Here is a 20,769-nt window from a genome sequence, read left to right as displayed (position 1 = left end):
CTGTGCCGATTGTGCTATTTTACTGGGAGTAAATGTGTCCAGTCACCGGCTTATCGGGATGATCACCTGACAGGATGTCCGGTTCACATTAACCAGCACAGTTCCACTCCAAATCCGGCCAGCCAGAGTCTCGGCTCCGTTGCAATCTGAATCAATTTTGATCATCTCTAAATCATACTCGTATAACCTGCAATTCATCACTTATTTCAGGTGGGAAATTGAATCCAGTAGTGAAAGTACTGAAGAGGATTTTACCAGGCAGATCATCGAGGGAAGATGATCGGGACACGGGATGCAAGGTACCAAAGCAGGGTCAGATTGAGAGTGATGTCCCAATGGAATGCGGTCCGGCCGCAGAGGAGGAGGAGCAAATTCAGCCCAGAGACAGTGACGTCAGAGACACCGATCAGGACCCTGGAACCGGCACAATGGAAGCGACAGTCTGTCAGCCCAGAGACAGTGACGTCAGAGACACTGATCCGGACCCTGGAACCGGCACAATGGAAGCGACAGTCTGTCAGCCCAGAGACAGTGACGTCAGAGACACTGATCCGGACCCTGGAACCGGCACAAGGGAGGCGACGGAATGTCAGACCAGAGACAGTGACATCACAGACACCGATCAGGACCCTGGAACCAGCACAAGTGAGGCGACTGTCTGTCAGCTCGGAAGCTCATTAAACACAGAATTGTCAAGTCCCCAAGATGGAGCGGGTGAGTGAAATATGAGGGCTATGTGCTCACAAAATGCGGCAGGGTGGAGGGCAAAGGTGAGGCCTTGTTGAGTGGTTGTTCAGAGGAGAGGGAAAACGGGTGGGTGTGGTACATGTGGTGCACTGGGCAGTCGTTACCCGACTACAGGAAATGTACTACCTGCTCTGAGAATTTCCAGAATGTGAATCGGGGGAAATGTATTCGCCAGGATGGAGAGTAACTCCGGGAAACGAATATTACCAACAGTCCCAAAATGTATGCCCATCCAAATTTAAATAGGTGAATGGGTCGGATTGGGGATGGACTGCTTAATATTAAATGTGGTCCTTCTATTACGTAATGCCTAGAACATTGTTGGTTAGGCTTTAAGGCAAGTGTTAGATTCAAGTCAAGTCAAGTCACTTTTTTATTGCCATTTCGACCATAACTGCTGATACAGTACATAGTAAAAATGAGTCGTTTTTCAGGACTATGTTGTTACATGACACATTACAAAAACTAAACTGATCTGCGTTAAAAAAAAACAACACAGAGAAAAGAAAAGAAAAAAAAAATACACAACAACTACACTAAACTACACACCTATCTAGGACTGCATAAAGTGCACAAAACAGTGCAGACGTTACAATAAATAATATACGTGACAATAGGGCAGTAAGGTGTCAGGCCAGGCGCTGGGTATTGAGTAGTCTCATAACGTGGGGGAAGAAACTTACATAGTCTGTCCGTGAGATCCTGAATGCTTCAGTGCATTTTCCCAGATGACAGGAGGGAGAAGAGATTGTATAAGGGGGGCATGGATCCTTTATAATGCTGTTTGCTTTACCGACGCAGCGTGTGGTGTAAATGTCCGTGATGGCGGGAAGAGAGACCCCGATGGTCTTCTCAGCTGACCTCACTATCCGCTACTTGGGTCTTGCGATCCGAGATGGTGCAATTTCCGAACCAGGCAGTGATGCAGCTGCTCAGGATGCTCTCAATACAGCCTCGGTAGAATGTGATGAGGATGGGGGGTGGGAGATGGACTTTTCTCAGCCTTCGCAGAAAGTGGAGACGCTGCTGGGCTTTCTTGGCTATGGAGCTGGTGTTGAGGGACCAGGTGAGATTCTCCGTCAGGTGAAAACCAAGAAATTTGTTGCTTTTAACGATGTCTACCGAGGAGCCGTCGATCTTCAGTGGGAAGTGGTCACTCCGTGCCCTCCTGAATGGTTAACAACCATCGCTTTTGTTTTGTTCACATTGAGAGACAGTTTGCTGGCTCTGCACGTCCATTAGCTGCTGCACCTCCTCTCTGTAAGCTGACTCGTTGTTCTTGCTGTGTGTTGCAGCACAGTCGTGGGTCAGCAGAGTGAACAGCAGTGGTCTGTGCACACAGCCGTAGGGGGACTCCGTGCTCAGTGGGATGGTGTTGGAGATGGAGAATTAATCCAATTTTGTTTCGGTAGGCAGGATCAAGACACGGTTTTTTGTTGAGTTGGGTGAGAGCGGTGGAGACGAGGGATATCTGAGTTCAAGCCGACATTTTCCTTTTTATATCAACAGAGCCAGAGTTTACAATCTCTGACCTCCTGGCAGAAGGGGAGGAATATCGACTGTACCAACTGACAAAGTTCTACAGGGACAGACTCAAACAAGCAATTGAAGAAAAGGTTGAGAGACTGGGTTGGATGTTGACAAAGGAGGGACATTTCAGTAGAGAAGAAAATGAGGTGAGTGCAGTTCGTGTATTGTCACTGATCTGCTGGTATCAGAGGGAACATTAATCAACATTAATCTCCTGCACGTTTTAGGAGATCGGCTTGGGAATGGAGACTTTGACTCGTCTCTCAGAGAGCTGGTTTCAGTTTTTAAGGTGGGGAGCACTGAGAACTGCAGGTTTAGCATCACCTTTTCCTGTATCACCTTCTGTATTTATCAGTGTGAGGTAAGAGCAGTGGCTGCACATCTGGACTTCCAAAAGGCATTCGGTCTGAAACTAATTTCAAATCTTGGCTGAACCGTCAGGTAGCTTCAGATTCATCTCATTAATCCAGGATGAGTATTAAACTGTCAATTGGGCCAACCGGCTTCACTGCGGTACCTGAGGGAGGGAAACCAGCCCTTTGGACCATCTATTCCATGCCAGATGCCAGACTACAGAATTTACTTATTCCCATTGACCTGCACCGGGCCATGGCGCTCTATACGCTCATTACGCAAGCATCTACTCAGAATTCTCTTAACCACTTGCACTACTTGCCCTGCTAGCTAGTTTTGCACTCTGACCACCCTCTGAGTAAACCGGTTTCACCTTTGTACCCTTTGAACTTTTCACCTTTCATCCTTTAGTGATAAGCTCTTGTTGTTGTACCTCTTTTCCTCAGTACAAAATGCCTGCTTGTATTTATCCTACCTATATCCCGATGTAATTGTGTAATCTTCTGTCAAATCTCCGCTCAATCTTTCATGTTCCAATGAATAAAGTCCTAATCAGTTCACTCTTTTCCTATAACTTATGTCTTCGAGTCCAGGTAACATCCTTGTAATGATTTTTCTGTACTCTTTCAAACTTGTTTTCATCTCTCCTGCAGGTCGGTGTGCAGAACTGCACATAATATCTAAATTAGGACTCTCCAACGTCTTATACAACATCATATCGTACACGATATTTTCATTTGCCAAGGTTAATGCGCTAAGAAACTTTCTTTCAGAGCCTAGCAACCTTTGCTGCCACTTTCAATGGCTTATGAACCTGTATTCCCAGATCACTTTGTTCTACAGGTCTCTCAGTAAGATTTACCCTGATTGGTCCATCCAAAGTGCAACATCTTGCACCTGTCTGCATTAAATTGCATCGGCCTCTTTTAAGCCCATTCTCCAGTTGGTCCAGATCTCACTGCAATCTCGTGTAGTCTTCCTTTTTGTCCACTGATGTTGAAGTCATCAGCAAATTTGCTGATGCTGTTAACCGTAATTTCATCCAGATCATTGATATAGAAGACAAACAACAACAAGCACAGCACCGATCCCCGTGACACTGCACGAGATACAGGCGCCAATCAGAAACGCAACAGTCTCTAGTGACACTCCGGATTCTTTCCAAAAAGTTAGTGTCTAATCCAGTTTACTACTTTATCTTGAATGCTAAGCAACTGAATCTTCTAGACCGTCCTCCTATACGGGAACTTGACAAATACCGTGCTGAAGTCCATGTGGACAATATCCACAAGCTTGCCCGCATCAACTTTCCTGGTAACTTCCTCGAAAAACTCTGAGATTGATTGGATGTGAAAGATCACGCACAAAGCTGATATCGTATGACCACAAACATCAATAGTTTGATCTAAAAGGGCAGAAGAAAGCACAGAACATAAATCTGTCGGCTGGCTGATATCTCATGAGACCAAAAAAATCAACAGATTGTCTTGAAAGGGAAGGGGCAAACAAAAACAAAATCTGCTGACTTGCTGACTATCTGTCTAATGAGATACAGGGACACACCATTTTAGGTCACTCTCCTTGGAGTTCACAAACAGTGATTGTCTTGTCCTAGATCTGACCTATTCAGCCATGAATGGTATTAGAAAATCAAGTGTTTTACACCCGTGAGTAACTCTGTTCTCGTTGGGACTCATTGGCGCTGTCTGTAATGAATCACACAGGCAGTATCCAAAGGCAAGAGGTAATCTGTAAATATGATGCTGATCGATAAATTCATCATCTGGAGACATCTGTTTTACTGGTTAAATTTCTTTCACAACGGTAACTCCTCAGACCTGGTAGCAGTGAAACTGAGGGATTATTTTACAGTGCAGTGGACCATCAGAGAACGATGCTGATTTGTTCCATAATTGTTGTCCATTATTCGTATAATGGAAAACCTTTCCAATACCCTACTGATATCTGTTCTAGGAGATCAATCATTCAAATCCGGGACACAGAACATAGAACATAGAACAGTACAGCACTGTACAAACCCTTCGGCCCACAATGTTGTGCTTACCCTTAAACGCTGCCTCTCTTATTTCTCAGAGCAATGTCCTAAGCCCATCCATATTCAGTTACCTTAATTCCATCATAGGTGTATATTGCTTGAAGACTATTCAATGTGCAATTCATAATTCCTCAGTTAATCAGGAAACCTATGCCTGCATTCAGGAAGTCATTACCATTTTACGGTATGAGTGCCAGGCAGTAACCATCTCCATTACAAGATAGCCGCACTGACATTTCTTAATCTTCTTTTGTCTTTACACATCATGAGACCATAAGGCATCAGAGCACAATTGGCCATTAGGCCCATCGATTCTGCTCCGCCATTACATCATGGGTGATTTACTATCCCTCTCAACCCCATTCTCTTGCCTTCTCCCAGTGAAGTTTGCTGACCAGACGAGTCAAGAAGATACCAACCTCTGTTTCAAATATACCCAATGACCTGGTCTCCGCAGCTGTCAGTTCCAATGGATTCTGCAGATTCACTACTCCTCGGCTAAATAATATCCTCATCTCTGTTCCAAATCGACGTCCCTCTAATCTGAGGCTGTTCCGTCTGGTTCTAGACTACCCCACTTAGAAGCATCATCTCCACGTCCTCTCAATGCCTTTCGATATTCCACGGTTGCAATTAGATTCCCCCTCATCCTCCCACACTCCAGCCACTACAGGTGCATCCAGGATCCATTCCCATCAAAATCTGGTTTAATATCACTGGTTCTGTTCGTTTAGATTCCTCTCTGGATTTTTCACGATGCCATCACATATTTTCTCTGATCAGGGGATCAAATTATGCGAGTGCGGTCTGGCCAGTGCTTGTTCTTATATTCTGATCCTCTCGAAATGAATGCTAGCTTTGTGTTTGCCTTTCCTAACACCAACTCAAACTGCACGGAATCCTGCACTAGGTCTCCAGAGACTCTTTACAACTCAGATTTCTGAATTTTCTCCCAGATTCAAAAATAATCTACATCTTCATTAGTTCTGCTAAACTATATGGCCATGTAACTCACTATACTACATTCCAATTGCCACTGATGTGTCCATTTCTTCATAGGTCCATGTCCTCCCGCAAATTCCCTGCTTCCTCAGCACGTCCCCTCCCTCCCCATATCTTCGTAGCACCTACAATAATGGCCATAAAGCCTACAAATTATTGACATAACGTAAAAAGAAACTGTCCCAAAACCAACCATTGCAGAGCACCACTGGGCACCAACATTCGACCAGAGAAAGCCCTATTTGTTCCCATTCTGTGCTTCCTGGCAGTCAGACAAATCTGTCTGGAGAAAATCTTGGATCCTCTATCCATGCCAGTGTCTTTCTTGTCCTCCTGTCGGCCATTGTTAAACGGCGCCATGTGGGACACCTGGTCAAAGGTCCTCGGGAAGTCCAAGTAAACAACTTGGACCGACTCCCTGTTGTCGACCCAGCATGCTGTTCTCTGAAAAAATTCCAACAGTTCTGTCAGGAAAGATTCCCTTCCATGGATGTTGGCCTTTTTCTTATCATGTGCGTCCAAATACCCCGAAACCTTATCCTCAATTATCGACTGCTGACATCTTCCCAAACGCTGATCAGACTAACTGGCCTATAGTTTAAAATGATCAGTCCTCCGGAACCATTCCAAAATCTAGTGATTCTTGAGTGATCATTACTAATGTGTCCACAATCTCTTCCGCCTCCTCTTTCAGAAGCAATCGGATGAGTTGATCTGGACTCATCTATTTTCAGAACTTTCAGCTTACCAAGCGCCTTCTCCGCAATAATTGCAAATACACTCACTTCTGCCAGCTGACATTCTCAAATATCTGGCACGTTCTAGTGTTTTTACAGTGAGGACTGACGCAAAATGCCGACCAATATCTTCCGGCATTTCCTTGTCCCCTGACAGTACCTCTCCACAGTCATTTTCCGGTGGTCCAATATCCACTCTCCTCTCTTTCAATCTTCATATATCAGACGGACGTTTAGGTAAGCTATTTTACATCATTCTCTAGCCTGCCTTCCTATTAAATATTTTCTCTATTTACGGCTTTTGAATTGCCTTCTGTTGGTCTGTAGAAACATCCCAGTCCTCCAGCTTTCTACTATATTTTGTAATACCCTGTGCTGTTTCCTTTGCTTTTCTGCCACTTTGACTACCTCGTCAGCCATGGTTAATCATCCTCTCTTTAGAATTGTGATCATTTGTCCTGCACCTTCTGAATTGCTCCATGAAACTTCAGCCATTCCTGCTCTGCCATTGTCCCTGTTAGTGTCATTTCCGAATTTATTATTGCCCAGCTCCTCTCTCATGCCGAGGTAATTCCTTTATTCTCGTGTAGCACTGATACCTCTAACTTTACCTTCTCCCTTTCAACCTGCTGGCTGAGTTTTGCTATTTTATGATCACTGCCTCTTAAGGGTTTATTTAGCTGAAGCTCCCTAATCAAATCTGGTTCAATACACAACACAGAATCCAGATCTGCCTTTCCTATAGTGGGCTCAACCATAGGCTTCTCTCAAAAGCCATCTCATAGGCATTCTATAAATTTCCTCACTTGGGATTCAGCACCGACCTGATTTTCCAAAGCTACCTGAATATTGAAATTCCCTGTGAAAATTTTAGCATTGACCATTTTCCATGCTCTTCTCTCCCCCGTTGTAATTTGTAGCCCACATCCTGGCTACTGTTAACACGCCTGTATATAATTCCCATCAGGGTCATTGTACCTACGCAGTTTCTTAACATCCTCATCGTCTAATCCGATATCACCTCTTTCTCAGGACTTTTCATTTTTAATTATAGCAGCTTCAACCCAACACTTTCACCTACCTGCGTATCCTTTCGACTCAATATTTATCCTTGGATTTAAGCACCCAACTATAAACTTTTGTCAGTCACGATTCTGTGATGCCCGCCATCCATTTGTTTTTGTTCTCTCTCTCTTCCCTCTCTTCCGTTCTGTTGATATAATGCTGCACATTGACAGATCAAGGAAATTAATCACATTGCATCTACTGCAGGGTGCCAGTAAATCCTTATTCTTACACAATATTGATTTAGAATTTCTTTCAGTTACTGTTTCTCTGTTAATGACTGAACCCAGAGAGGATGAGGCAGCAGCCCAGTGACTGCATCTGTTCTGAAGCTACTGGTGCCATGAACAGATACTTTCCTGCACATTCTCCATGTCTGTCTGTCTGCTCCACAATAAGTCCATTGTTTCCTTTTCTAGAAAGTCACTGAGCTGACAGAGAAGGGAAACCGGGCAGAGAGTTCCAGACTCTTCCTCAGTCTGGTGAATGGCAAAGGCTCCCGGGCCCGGAGGGCGATGTGGGAATCCTTCCTGATGTGGAGGACTGAGTTACCGAAGTTGGACAGAATACTGAGGGAAATACAGGAACTCGGTATGTTAAAACCACGCTCTGAACACAAAGGCACATTGAGATAAACATTTTAGTTATTTTAATTATTTTAGCTCTGTTTCCATGGATTTTTTTCATATTTAAACAGGTCCTGATCCACAAGAATACTTCAACATCGGCCAAGGTTTATCTGAATTACCCACTCAGCTGATAGGTGAGTGATGAAATGCACAGTTCAAACTACATCTCAAGTGTTAGTCTGTGACTTGGCAAAACCTGGCAATCAAAGTTCGCCATTAATCATTCGCTGATCTCTGGATTTAAGTAACAGTTCAACGAGTGTCTCTTTGCAGCCTGAAAATTCTACAATATATTTTTCTATTAATCCAGCTGTTGGTTCTGCTGAAGCCTTCACTCCAGGTCCTTACACTCTGGGAAACCCCGCACACCCCAGGCAGGCTCCTGATACACTGTATGAGCCAGTCCAGGTGAATTTTCTATCTTCAGACCTTTCATCTTCCAAGCCACTTTTCCTTTGTAATAGCACTACACGCAATTGTGTTCGCTGATGTTCTTTACCTTTTGGAATTCTGCCGGTGACTTGGACAGAGTTTGTCTGGCATTTGCTTTTCACCCGTTACTGCAACTACAACAGCAGTTCCTAGTGGTCCGATATCGACCCTCTCCCTTTTTTCACTCTTTATATATCCGGGAAAGAAAAAAAATACTTTGGTATCCTTTCTTATATTATTGACCATTTCCTTGCATTTCCTGCACATTCATGTATAACTAGAAGCATCTATAACATAGTTGCCTCCGACATGACCCCAGTCACTAGACTCTAGACACTAGAATACTACAGCACAGTACAGGCTCTTCCGCCCTGGATGTTGTGCCGACCCATGTATTCCTTTAAAAAGAGTACTAAACCCATACTACCTCGTGACCCTCTATTTTTCTTTTATCCATGAGTCTGTCCAAGAGGTTCTTAAATACCCTTAATGTTTTAGCCTCCACCACCATCCCTGGCACGTTGTTCCAGGCACCCGCAACCCTCTGTAAAAATCTTACCCATGATGTCTCCCCTAAACTTCCCTCCCTTAACTTTGTACATATGCCCTCTAGTGTTTGCTCTTGGTGCCCTGGGAAACAGGTTCCAGCAATCCACCCCATCTATGCCTCTCATAATTTTTTAGACCTTCATCAAGTGCCCTCTCATCCTTCTACGCTCCAAAGAGAAAAGTCCCAGCTCTGCTAACCTTGCTTCACATGACTTGTTCTCCAAACCAGGCAACATCCTGGTAAATCTCCTCTGCACCCTCTCCATAGCTTCCACATCCTTCCTATAATGAGGTGACTGGAACTGAACACAATACTCTAAGTGCGGTCTCACCAGAGATTTGTAGATTTGCAACTTGGCCTCTCTACTCTTGAACTCAATCCCCTTAGCATCCCACAGGAGTTCTTAACTATCCTATCAACCCGTGCAGCGACCTTAAGGGATGTATGGATTTGAACCCCAATGTCCCTCTGTTCATTCACACTCTTAAGTAACCAACAATTAAACTTGTACTCAACATTCTGGTTTGTCCTTCCAAAATGCATCACCTCACACTTATCCGGATTGAACCCCATCTGCCACCTTTCTGCCCAAATTTGCACCCTGTCTATATCCTCTTGTAACCTTCGACAACCTGCAGCTCCATCCACAACTCCTCCAATCTTCATGTCATCCACAAATTCACTCACCCATTCTTCCACCTCTACATCCAGGTCATTTATAAAAAATCACAAATAGCAGGGGTCCCAGGACAGATCCCTGCAGCACTCCACTAGTCACCGACCTCCAGGCAGAATACGTTCTTCCACTACTAAACTCTGCTTTCTTCCAATTATTTATTATTTATCCAAACAGCCAAGGTTCCACTTATCCAGTGCCTCATGATTTTCTGGATGAGTCTCTCGTAAGGGACCTTGTTAAATGCCTTGCTAAAATCCATCTAGAGCACATATTACACCGTACCTTCATCAATTGCTATTTGTTACCTCGTCAAAAAACTCAATTAGCCTCATGAGGCACGATGTTCCCTTCACAAAGCCCTGTTGACCCAGACAGTAAATTCCAGGCATCCACAACTCTGTTAAAAAACTACCCACAATTGCTGTAAATTTACCCCATCTCACCTTAACCAAATGCCCTCTGGTATTAGACACCAGTCATATGAAAACAAAAACAACAAGCAAAATACAGGCTATCGACCCAGACTTATATCTCTCAAACTTGTACAACTCAGTCAGATCTCTATTCTAACTCCAGAATAAACAAACCAAGTTTATCAAAACTCTACTTGTAGCACATGCCACCGAATCCAGGCAACATCCTGATGAACCCATTCTTCACCCTCTCCAATCCTTCCAAGAGCTGGACAATCAGAAGAGAACACAATACTCCAGATGCTCCCTAAAACCATAAGACCTAGTAGCAGAATTATGACATTCGGCTCAGTGAATTTGCTCTTCAATTCCTCTCTACCCCATTATCCCAGTAAACGTGGACACTCTTCCTATTCAGGAACATATCGACCTGCATTTTGAATATATCCAATAAAGTGTCTTCCTCAGCCGTCTATGACAATAATTTCACAGATTCACCACCCGCCAGCCAAGACATTTCTCCCAGTTTGTCCCCGGCAGCCAGGACAATTCCCCACAGTTCTCAAGCATGTTAATATTCTGTATGAGCCTCCCTTGTGGGACTTTGTCAAACACTCTCACAATATACAAGTAGACAATATCCATGTGTGATTACATGCATCACCTTTGTCACCTCCTGGAGGAACTCAATCAAGCTGGCAAGACACAAACCCGAGCCAAAGCATTGCTACTGAACCCCAAACCACCTCATACATCCTCTCTGTCATACTCCCATGAGGCAGAACATATAAAAGGCTGAAGGTATGTACCACCAGCCTCAACGACAGCTTTATTCTGCATTTATAAGACTACTAAATGGTCACCTACTATGATATTATTGGCTCTTAATAATAATAAGACAATTTTATATCTAAAATTATAGCATCTTACATCTTGTAACTAATAACAACACAGATAACAACTTAGATAACCACAATATACTCACAGGAGAGCAGACAGAATACAGTAATTCTAAACAGATTATGTAATTCTATTTCAAACCCCGTGGAAAGCAGAAAACTTTCACTGTTATATTGTCAATCAGAAAAAAAATCACATCTGATTCTGTTCCTCGTGTCTTTAAGAGAAGTTCCAAATATATATACAATTCATACAATGCTTGTGAAATTTCTAGAAATGATGAAGCATTCGCTTAAAATAATCGTCCTAGTAACAACCACAGAGGAACAATGACCACTATCAAAATAAATGGAGGGATTTTCCAGAGCGACTCACTAAGCCCACTATGGTTTTGTCTAGCTTTAAGCCCACTCATAATTTACTGAAACAGATAAAAATCAGGTATCTAATCAGAAAAAAAATACGAATTATACCTTGACACGTCTATACATGGATGATTTGAAATTATTTGCTCGCATCAGTAAAGCTGAAATAAACAATTCAAATAATGGAACTAATTTCCATATATACAAGCATGAACTTTAGACTAGAAAAGTACAGAACATGATTAAACATAAAGAAAGGTACAATAGAACCGGTAGAATATCAAACAGAGCATCAGGATGCAATGCAACAGAATATGAAACGGATATTTAGGATATCAATAAGCAAAGAAGATAGATCATCGTGTGATAAAGGAAAACCTTCCAACAAAATTTACTTCAAGGCTGAAGAAAATCTGCATTTACTGCTAGGCTGAACAAACTTTGAATTTACATCAAGGATCAAGAAAATCTGCCAAACAGAGCTGAACAGTAAAAATATAACGAAGGTAGTAAACACTCACTGTGCCCATATTGATGTATAATTTTGGTAAAATCTCCTGGTCTGAAACAGATCTGGAAAATATGCAAAAAAATAAGAACTTAAATAACAATTACTGGAAAACACCATGTGCACTAGAGCGCACTTGGATTGATATGAACGAGGACAGTATGAGGATGATGAATAACAGATCTAAAAAAAAATGTGACAACAGCCAGATAAAAAATTTCAGGATCAGGGTTAATATCATGGACACGTCGTGAAAATTGTTTATCTGCTCCAGCAGCACGATTACGATAAAGTGCGGGCAGTGAGTCTGTATTTATGTATACAATTGTGGAAATAGAATTGTATCAGCGTGAATTAATCAGTCTGATGGCCTGGTGGAAGAAGCTGTTCCGGAGCCTGTTGGTCCTGGCTTTTCCGCTGCGGTACCATTTCCCGGATGGCAGCAGCTGGAACAGTTTGTGCTTGGTGTGCCTTCAGTCCAGAATGATCCTTCAGGCACTTTTTACCCCGTCACTGAAATTACCTGAATAGTAGGAAGTTCACACCTACAGGTGCACTGGGCTGTCCGCACCACTCTCTGCAGAGTCCTACGATTGAGAGAAGTACAGTTCCTATGCAAGGCAGTGATGCAGCCAGTCAGGATGCACAAATTGTGCTCATATAGAAAATCGTTAGCATTTAGGAGCCCATCCCAAACGTCCTCAACCATTTCAACCATCTGTTTTTCTGTTTTCCTTTTGTTTTGTTCAGACTAGAGAATATGCCAGGCAGGATGTTGGAATGCTCCTCTTGCAGGATGTGGGAAGTCAGGGAGATCTCCGGTGTCCCTGACAACGATACCTGCAAGAAGCGCATCCAGCTGCAGCTCCTAACAGACCGCGTTAGGGAACTGGAGCAGGAGCTGGATGACCTCCGGATCATTCGGGAGACTGAGCAGGTTATAGATAGTAGCTTCCAGGAGGTAGTTACACCTAAGGAACAGGGCACAGGTAATTGTGTTACCGTCAGGCGAGTGAAGGAGAAAGGGCAGTTAATGCAGAGATCTTCTGTGGCCATTCCCCTCCAAAATAGGTATACCAATTTGGATACTGTTGGGGGGCGGGGGGAGGATGGCTTACCTAGGACAAGCTGCGGCAGCCAGATTTCTGGCACTGAGTCTGGTTCTGCAGTGCAGAACGGAGGGAGGAGGAAGAGGAGAGCGGTAGTGATAGGGTTCTGCATATTCAGGGGTACAGACAGGAGATACTGTGGTTGTGACAGAGACTCCCGGATGGTTTGTTGCCTCCCGGCTGCCATGGTCAGGGATGTCTCTGATCGCCTGCACAGCATTCTGAGGTGGGAGGGTGATCAGCCAGATGTTGTGGTACACATCGATACCAATGACATAGGTAGAAAGAGTCAGCATGTCCTGAAGAGTGAGGACAGAGAGCTTGGTAGGAAGTTGAAAAACAGGACATAGAGGGTAGTAATCTCCGGATTGCTGCCTGTGCCACGTGCCAGTGAGGGTAAGAGTGCGATGCTCTGGCAGATGAACACGTGGCTGAGAAACTGGTGTCGGGGGCAGGGTTTCAGATTTCTAGATCATCGGGACTTCTTCAGGGACAGGTGGGACTTGTACAAGAGAGACGGGTTACACCTGAACTACAAGGGACCAATATACTTGCAGGGAGGTTTGCTAGTTTTATTGGGGAGGGTTTAAACTAGATGGGAACCAGAGTGCCAGAGTAGATAGTGGAACGGGGGTAAAAATAAATGATGCTGGTAGTTCATGCAAAGTCACAAATAGCAAGGTTGTGTGTGTTGGTAATAATCTTCTGAGGTGTGTCTATTTCAAAGCGTGGAGTATTGTGGGAAAGGCAGACGAGCTGAGGGCCTGGATTGACACATGGAATTATGACATCATAGCCATTACTGAAACTTGGCTACAGGAGGGGCAGGACTGGCAGCTCAATGTTCCAGGGTTCTGATGTTTCAGACGTGATAGAGGCAGAGAGATGAAGGGTGAGTGATGGCTTTGCTAGTCAGGGATTATATTAAAGCAGTGTTTCGGCAGGACAGATTAGATGGCTTGTCTACTGAGGCCATATGGGTGAAGCTGAGAAACAGGATGGTACGACCACATTAATAGGGTTGTATTATGGACTACCCAATAGTCAGGGAGAATTGGAGGAGCAAATCTGCAAAGAGATAACAGACATCTGCAGGAGACAGAAATATGTGATTGTAATTTTCCACACATTGATTGGGACACCCATACTGTTAAACGTCTTGATGGGTTAGAGTTTGTAAAATGTGTTCAGAAAAGTTTTCTAAATCAATATATAAATGTACCAGTTAGGGAGGAATCAATATTAGATCTTCTATTTTGAAATGAGTTAGGGCAGGTGACGGAAGTCTGTGTTGGGGAACACTTTGGTTCCAGTGATCATAACGTCATTAGTTTCAACTTGATCATGGATAAAGACAGATCTGGTCCTCGGGTTGACGTTCTAAACCTGAAAAGGGCCAAATTTGAAGAAATGAGAAGGGATCTAAAAATCGTAGATTGGGACAGGTTGTTCTCTGGCAAGGATGTGATTGGTAAGTGGGAGACCTTCAAAGGAGAAATTATGAGAGTGCAGAGTTTGTATGTTCATGTCAGGGTTAAAGGCAAAATGAATAAGAATAAGGAGCCTTGGCTATCGAGGGATATTGGAACTGTGATAAAGAAGAAGCGAGACGTATAACATGTATAGGCAACACGGAGGAAATAAGATGCTTGAGGAGTATAAAAAGAGTAAGAAAATACTTAAGAAAGAAATCAGGAGGGCTAAAAGAGGACATGAGCTTGCTCAGGGTAAAAGATAATTTTAATAACTTCTACAGGAATGTTAAGAGCAAAAGGATAATAAGGGATAAAATTGATCCTCTTGAAGATCAAAGTAGTCGGCTATGTATGGAACCAAAAGAAATGGGAGAGATATTAAATAGGTATTTTGCATCTGTATTTACTAAGGAAACTAGAAAGGAGTCTATGGAAACAAGGCAAACAAGTCGGGAGATCATGGAACTTATACAGATTAAAGAGGAGGAGGTGCTTGCTGTCTTGAGGCAAATCAGAGTAGATAAATCCCCAGGAGCTGATAGGGTATTCCATCGGACCTTGAAGGAGACTAATGTTGAAATTGCAGGGGCCCTGGCAAAAATATTTAAAATGTCGATATCCACGGATCGTGTGCCAGGGGAATGGAGGATAGCTCAAGTAGTTCTGTTGTTTAAAAAAGGCTCAAAAAGTAAGCCGTGAAATAATAGGCCAGTAAGTTTGACATCCATAGTAGGTAAATTATTGGACTAAGAGATAGGATCTCCAGGTATTTGGATAGACAGGGACTTATTAAAAAAAATGTCTGTATGGCTTTGTGCGTGATGGATCATGTTTAACCAATCTATTAGAATTTATCGATGAAGTTACCAGGAAAGTGGATGAAAGGAAAGCAGTGGATGTTGTATACATGGACTTCAGTAAGGCCTTTGGCAAGGTCCCGCATGGGAGGTTAGTTAGGAAGATTCAGTCGCTAGGTATACATGGAGAGGTAGTAGATTGGATTAGACATTGGCTCAATGGAAGAAGCCAGAGAGTGGTAGTGGAGGATTGCTACTCTGAGTGGAGGCCTGTGATTAGTGATGTGTCACGGGGATCAGTGCTGGATCCATTGTTATTTGTCATCTATCTCAATGATCTGGATGAGAATCTGGCAAATTGGATCAGCAAATTCACTGATGATACAAAGATTGGAAGTGTAGTGGACAGTGAGGAAAGTTTTCAAAGCTTGCAGAGGGATTTGGACCAGTTGGAGGAATGGGCTGAAAAACGGCAGATGGAGTTTAATGCGGACAAGTGTGAGGTATTGCACTTCGGAAGTTAGAATATACAAGGTAAATGGTAGGACTCTGATGAGGGCAGTAGAACAGAGGGATCTGGGAGTATAGATACATAATTCCCTAAAAGTGGCGTCATTAGTAGATAGGGTCGTAATGAGAGATTTTGGTAAATTGGCCTTTATAAATCAAAGTACTGAGTATAAGAGTTGGAATGTAATGGTGAGGTTGTATAAGACATTGGTGAGACCGAATTTGGAGTATTGTATGCAGCTTTGGTCACCTAATTACAGGAATGATATTAATAAGGTTGAAAGAGTGCAGAGAAGGTTTACAAAGATGTTGCCAGGACTTGAGAAACTGAGTTACAGGGAAAGTTTGAATAGGTTAGTACTTTATTCCCTGGCATGTAGAAGAATGAGAGGTGATTTGAGAGAGGTGTATAAAACTATGATGGGTATTGATAGAGGGAAGACGAGCAGGCTTTTACCACTGAGACAAGGGGAGAAAAAAAAAACAGAGGCCATGGGTTAAGGGTGAAGGGGGAAAAGTTTAAAGGGAACATTGGGGAAGGTGCTTCTTCACACAGAGAGTGGTGGGAGTGTGCAATGAACTGCCAGATGAAGTTGTGTATGCGGTCTCACTTTTGACATTTAAGAAAAACCTGGACAGGTATATGGATGAGAGGTGCATGGAGGGATGTGGGCCAGGTGCAGGTCAGTAGGACTAAGCAGAAAAATGGTTCGGCACAGCCAAGAAGGGCCGAAAGGCCTGTTTCTGTGCTGTAATGTTCTATGGTTCTGTCTGAGGTGAAAGAGGTGCTGTTGTGCCTTTTTTCACCACACAATTAATGTGGGCAGACCACATGAGGTCCTCAGTGATGTGAATGCCGAGGAACTTGAAGCTGTTCACTCTCTCAACCCCAGATCTATTGATGTCAATAGGGGTTGGCCCGTCTCCATTCCTCTTGTCTTTGCAACATTGCATCCAGCTCCTTTGTTTTTGCGACATTGAGGGAGAAGTTGTTTTCTTGTCACCACTGTGTCAGCGTGGTGACTTCTTCTGTGTAGGCTGCCTCGTTATTATTTGAGATTTGGCCAATAAATATAGTATCCTCAGCAAATTTAACTAGCAGATTGGAGCTGTGGGTAGCGACACAGTCATGCGCATACAGAGAGTAAAGGAGGGAGCTTAGGACACAGCCCTGAGGGGCTCCTGTGTTGAGGGTCAGAGGGGCAGAGGTGAGGGAGCCCACTCTTACCGCTTGCTGGTGATCTGACAGGAAGTCCAGGACCCAGCTGCACAAGGCAGGGTGAAGGCCGAGGTCTCTGAGCTTCTTGTCAAGCCTGGAGGGAATGATGGTATTGAATGCTGAACTGTAGTCTAATAACATCATTCTCACACAAGCATCCCTCTTCTCCAGATGTTTAAGGAGGTGTGCAGAGCAGTGGCTGTTGTGTCATCTGTTGATCGGTTGTGTCGGTAGGGGAATTGTAGGGGGTCCAGTGTGGGTGGTAACAAGCTGCAGATGCAGTCCTTGACCAGTCTCTCAAAGCATTTGCTTATTATTGAGGTGAGTGCGACAGGACGTCAGTCGTTCAGACACGTTGCCTTAATTGTTTTAGGTACAGGAACAATGGTGGATGATTTGAAGAAGGAGGGAACTCTACACTGGGAGAGGGTGAGATTAAAAATATCCGTAAATACACCTGCCGGTTGTGCCCCGCGCATCCTGAGTACCCGCCCTGGGACGCCGTCCGGTCCCGCAGGCTTGCGACTGTCCACTCGTTGGAAACACCTGCGAACTTCAGCCTCAGAGATGACCAATGTGCAGGTGGCTTTGTCGGCTCTCCTCGGGGTCTCAGTGTTGGCGATATCGAACCGAGCGTAAAGAGACTTAGATCCTCTGGGAGACAGGCAGCGATGTTGGCAGCACCACTGCACTTAGCTCTGAAGTCTGCATTGGGGTGTAGAGCTTGCCATAAGCTGTGTGTGTTGTTGGTGGAGAGCTTTGCCTGAATACGATCTCTGTATTGTCGTTTCGCTGCCTGGATGACTTTACACAGATCGGAGCTGAATTTCGTGAGCTCCTGCTGATCACCGGCAATGTAAGCAGTCGGTCACACGGCAAGTGCTGTTCACACGGAACTGTTGATACAAATTTTGTGGTTTGGGAAGTACTGACCGATTCCTGAAGGAAATCATCTCCCCTCTGTGACAATAACACACAACTGGGGGATGTTGTTATTACACTTCTGTGATAATAACAGCCGGGAACTCCCTTGGCAGCCGGAAAGGTTTACACAGCAGCACCAGGTACTCCAGATCCGGGGAACAAAAGGGTTTGAGGGCATGGACATTCCGGGGTTCCACCAAGCATTAATGATCATGAAGCATACCCGAAATCCTGTTCTCTTCCCAAATAGGTGTGTGTGTGTGTGTGTGTGTGTGTGTGTGTGTCTGTGTGTGTGTATGTGTGTGTGTGTGTGTGTGTGTGTGTGTGTGTGTGTGTGTGTGTGTGTGTGTGTGTGTCTGTGAGGGGTGGGGTGGTAGTGGATGACGACACGATTGTTGGTGACGGTAGGGGCCAATTCCGAATCTGTGGACTCGGGAGCAGTTGGGCCAGAGGGACAGCTGGGATGCAGGCGCTTGGGTAGTTGGAATCTTCTTGCATTCCCTCTTCTTTTCAGCAGTCACTCTTCCATGTTCCTCAAAATTCCTGGCTTTTCCATGGATCAGCGGCTGCTACTCATTGACCTCCATATTTACCTGAGGGAGCTTCTGCTTAATTTGGTCCTTGTACCTCCTGCGCGGGGCACCACGATCTCTCTTGCCCTGAGAGAGTTCTCCGTAGTGTACTGCTTTCGGTAACCTGGAGTTATCCTTGCGAGACATGTGGCCTGTCAGACGGTGGATTGGTGAAACACTATCGATGGGTTAAATGTCCATTCAGAAACTGGATGGCAGAGGAGAAGTTGCTCCTGAATCGTAAGGTGTGCACCTTACTCCGTTCCTCGTGAACCAGACGGTGATGCAGCCAGGTACAATGCTCTGCAAGTTACATCTGTAGAAATATTCAAGTGATGTTGGAAACTCCTGATGAAATGTAGCCACTGTTGTGCCTTCTCTGTAGTTGCATCGATATATTGGGTCCAGGTTAGATACTCGGAGATATTGACAGCCAGGAATTTGGAATTGCTCACTCTTTCCACATCAAATCCCTCTGTGAGGACTGGTGTGTCGTGCTCCCTCATCTTGCCTTTTCTGAAATCCACAATTAGCTCTATTGACACACTGTCATAACGCAAGCAGGATTCAGCACTCCATACACGCATATGCAAATCCGATAAGGGGTACACATCACTGAACGTAAATGAAAGCATAACCCATAAAAATGATGAAACTATCATAAAAGTAGAAAACGTTAACCAATGGAAGAGTCTGACTCCCCACGGAGGACATCCACACGATCTGAGCCGATTAGATGCCGACAAGGAAGCGTCGAGCCCCTGGCTCAGAGTTGGAGATCTCTTCCCAGAAACAGAAGGGATCATTGTAGCAATACAGGACAAGGTTGTTGACAAATGTAGTTATCAATAATACAGAATAAATGACCAATAGGTCCAAGACGATATATGCTGAAAATTATAAGAGAAACTACAAACAATCCGACTTTACATGATCCTGCAGTAGTTCAACTGAATCTCATTACTTGCACAAGCACAATAAAATGGCGGACAACATTCACAAAAACATACCTTAAACTACAACTGATGAAAAACACTATAATTTACTAAACGTCCAAGCCTCTTCCACTTTTGGAGTTAGTGTCCTTCATATCATACTGCGTCCGATCATTATTTCAGATAGGATAATACATGATCTGCGTTTGGATGTAATTTTACAGGATAAAAAAGCAAAAGCAACTTTTTAAATATCTATAGCCATTCCAAACACACATAACTTACAGAAATGAATTAGTAAAAAAATATACCAGAAATATGTTGAATTGAAAGGGCAAAATGAAAGACTGTGGAACACGAACAGGGAATTATTTATCCCAATCGTAATATCAATGACTGGTATCATCCTAAAGGCTTTACAGAATAGTATTAATAAATTAGGCCCACACGGCGATACTCGTGTAAATCTTCGTAAACCCATAACACGATACACCACGAGAATAGTCTGTTATCTCCTAACAATTGAGACATGAGTGTGCTTGGCTATGTCTGTACCTCAAGTTTTACCAGTTTAGGCTAAGATAATAATAATAATAATAATAATAATAATAATAATAATAATAATGACGTATTTATAAAGCACCTTTCATCCAGACGATGCCGTTCAAACCACATCACAACGGGATAAAGTGCAAACTAGAAAACAAAAGACAGAATGTGTCAGTCCTAATATACACCTCAGACTTCTGCACAGTACTGTAGTTTAAGGTGCTGAATTCTACAGTTTAGGAACATAGTCCCAAAAACTCAACGCTGAACTCCCAATGATCCTTTGGCCTTCTACCTTATTGTCTGCCTGCACTGCATTATCTCGGCAACTGAAACACTGTTTCCCTGAACTATTCCGTTCCATTTTTCCTTGTACAACCTCACTGCACCGATGTGATGTAATGATCTATTTGGATCGCATGCAGAAAAGTTTTCCATTTTACAGTGGTGCATGTCACAATAATAAACCAATTTACCGATTCATTGTCAATAATACAACGCCCCTCGGTTGCTTAAGATTGTTATAACCGGGGGGGAGGGGGGGTGACAGTGCGGATGAGCTGCTACGACCTATTAAATGCTCCCTGTGTCGAGTAGCCTCTGTCCAGCTCCTGGCGTTCACGTGCGGTTTAGCCACTAATACCGGTGGAAGCGTTTCTTCTGACAGCAGAAGGGGCAGAGGTGGGTTACTGGTGCCTTACAACCAGTCGCT

At 43.8% G+C, this 20,769-nt stretch overlaps 1 protein-coding gene across 2 annotated transcripts in view; it reads left to right on the top strand.

Moving 5' to 3' along the window:
• LOC132390145 (NACHT, LRR and PYD domains-containing protein 3-like) overlaps positions 1-20,769 on the top strand; it is a 35,500-nt gene that overhangs the window by 3,186 nt on the left and 11,545 nt on the right. For both annotated transcript variants that reach the window (XM_059962754.1, XM_059962753.1), the window contains exons 3-5: positions 2,257-2,423; positions 7,911-8,082; positions 8,189-8,254. In XM_059962754.1, the coding sequence (XP_059818737.1) occupies positions 2,257-2,423; positions 7,911-8,082; positions 8,189-8,254 (405 nt within the window). The remainder of the gene's footprint in view (positions 1-2,256; positions 2,424-7,910; positions 8,083-8,188; positions 8,255-20,769) is intronic.

The sequence above is a fragment of the Hypanus sabinus genome, unplaced genomic scaffold (genome assembly GCF_030144855.1).
Source record: "Hypanus sabinus isolate sHypSab1 unplaced genomic scaffold, sHypSab1.hap1 scaffold_784, whole genome shotgun sequence".
In the NCBI taxonomy this organism is placed as follows: Eukaryota; Metazoa; Chordata; class Chondrichthyes; order Myliobatiformes; family Dasyatidae; genus Hypanus; species Hypanus sabinus.
Note: the sequence above shows the minus strand (reverse complement) of the source record. Positions and strands in the feature narration are given on the sequence as shown.